This window comes from Onychostruthus taczanowskii, unplaced genomic scaffold, assembly GCF_017590055.1.
Source record: "Onychostruthus taczanowskii isolate IOZ18803 unplaced genomic scaffold, ASM1759005v1 scaffold3, whole genome shotgun sequence".
In the NCBI taxonomy this organism is placed as follows: domain Eukaryota; kingdom Metazoa; phylum Chordata; class Aves; order Passeriformes; family Passeridae; genus Onychostruthus; species Onychostruthus taczanowskii.
Window position 1 is genome coordinate 12,773,268 of NW_024500349.1, and position 609 is coordinate 12,773,876.

General features: G+C 78.7%; 1 protein-coding gene across 15 annotated transcripts in view; it reads right to left on the bottom strand.

Annotated features, from left to right (window-relative positions):
• The window catches only part of PARD3 (par-3 family cell polarity regulator), a 442,615-nt gene extending 442,281 nt beyond the window's left edge, over positions 1-334 (bottom strand). For all 15 annotated transcript variants that reach the window (XR_005952971.1, XM_041408608.1, XM_041408607.1 and 12 more), the window contains exon 1: positions 163-334. Coding sequence is in view for 14 of the 15 variants with exons in the window: in XM_041408608.1 (XP_041264542.1) it covers positions 163-282 (120 nt within the window). In the remaining variant the exon portion in view is untranslated. The remainder of the gene's footprint in view (positions 1-162) is intronic.
• Positions 335-609: the final 275 nt, after the last annotated feature.

Here is a 609-nt window from a genome sequence, read left to right on the forward strand (position 1 = left end):
GTTCACACACGCTCCCCGCGGGCTCCGCCGCCGCCGCCGGCCGCCCCCGGCCCCGCTCCGGCCGCTCCCCCCGGCGGGGCAGCCCGGACTTTCCCCCTCTCTTCCCTCCCCACTCCGGGAAGCGCCATATTGATCGCGGGCGCCGCTCCCCGCGCCCCTCACCTTGGCGATCGCCTTCTTGTACCGGGTCACCGCTTGCTGGATCAAGCTGAAAACTTTCATGTTCCCGTCCCCGCAGGGCACGACCACCCGCGTCCTCCCGAAGCACACCGTGACTTTCATCCTGTGCGGCCGGGGGGCTCCCGCGTCCCTCCGGCCCCGCGCAGCCTTCCTCCTCCTCTTCCCCTCCGCCCTCCGCCACGGCCGCCCCCCGGCGGGGCGCGGCGCTCAGCCCCCGGCCGCCGCCGGGCTGCCGCTGCGGGCGCCCTGCCTCCGCCCCGGCTTCGCGGCCGGCCCGGCGAGGCGCGGGGAAGGGAGGGCAGCGCAGCACGGGGGCCGGTGCTGCCTTCCCGAGGGCCGGGGGCCGCTCACATGCCGCGGCGCTGCCCGCGGCCACCTGCTCGGCTCCTGCCCCGGCGCGCAGCGGCGGCGGGCGGGGCGGCGGCGCTG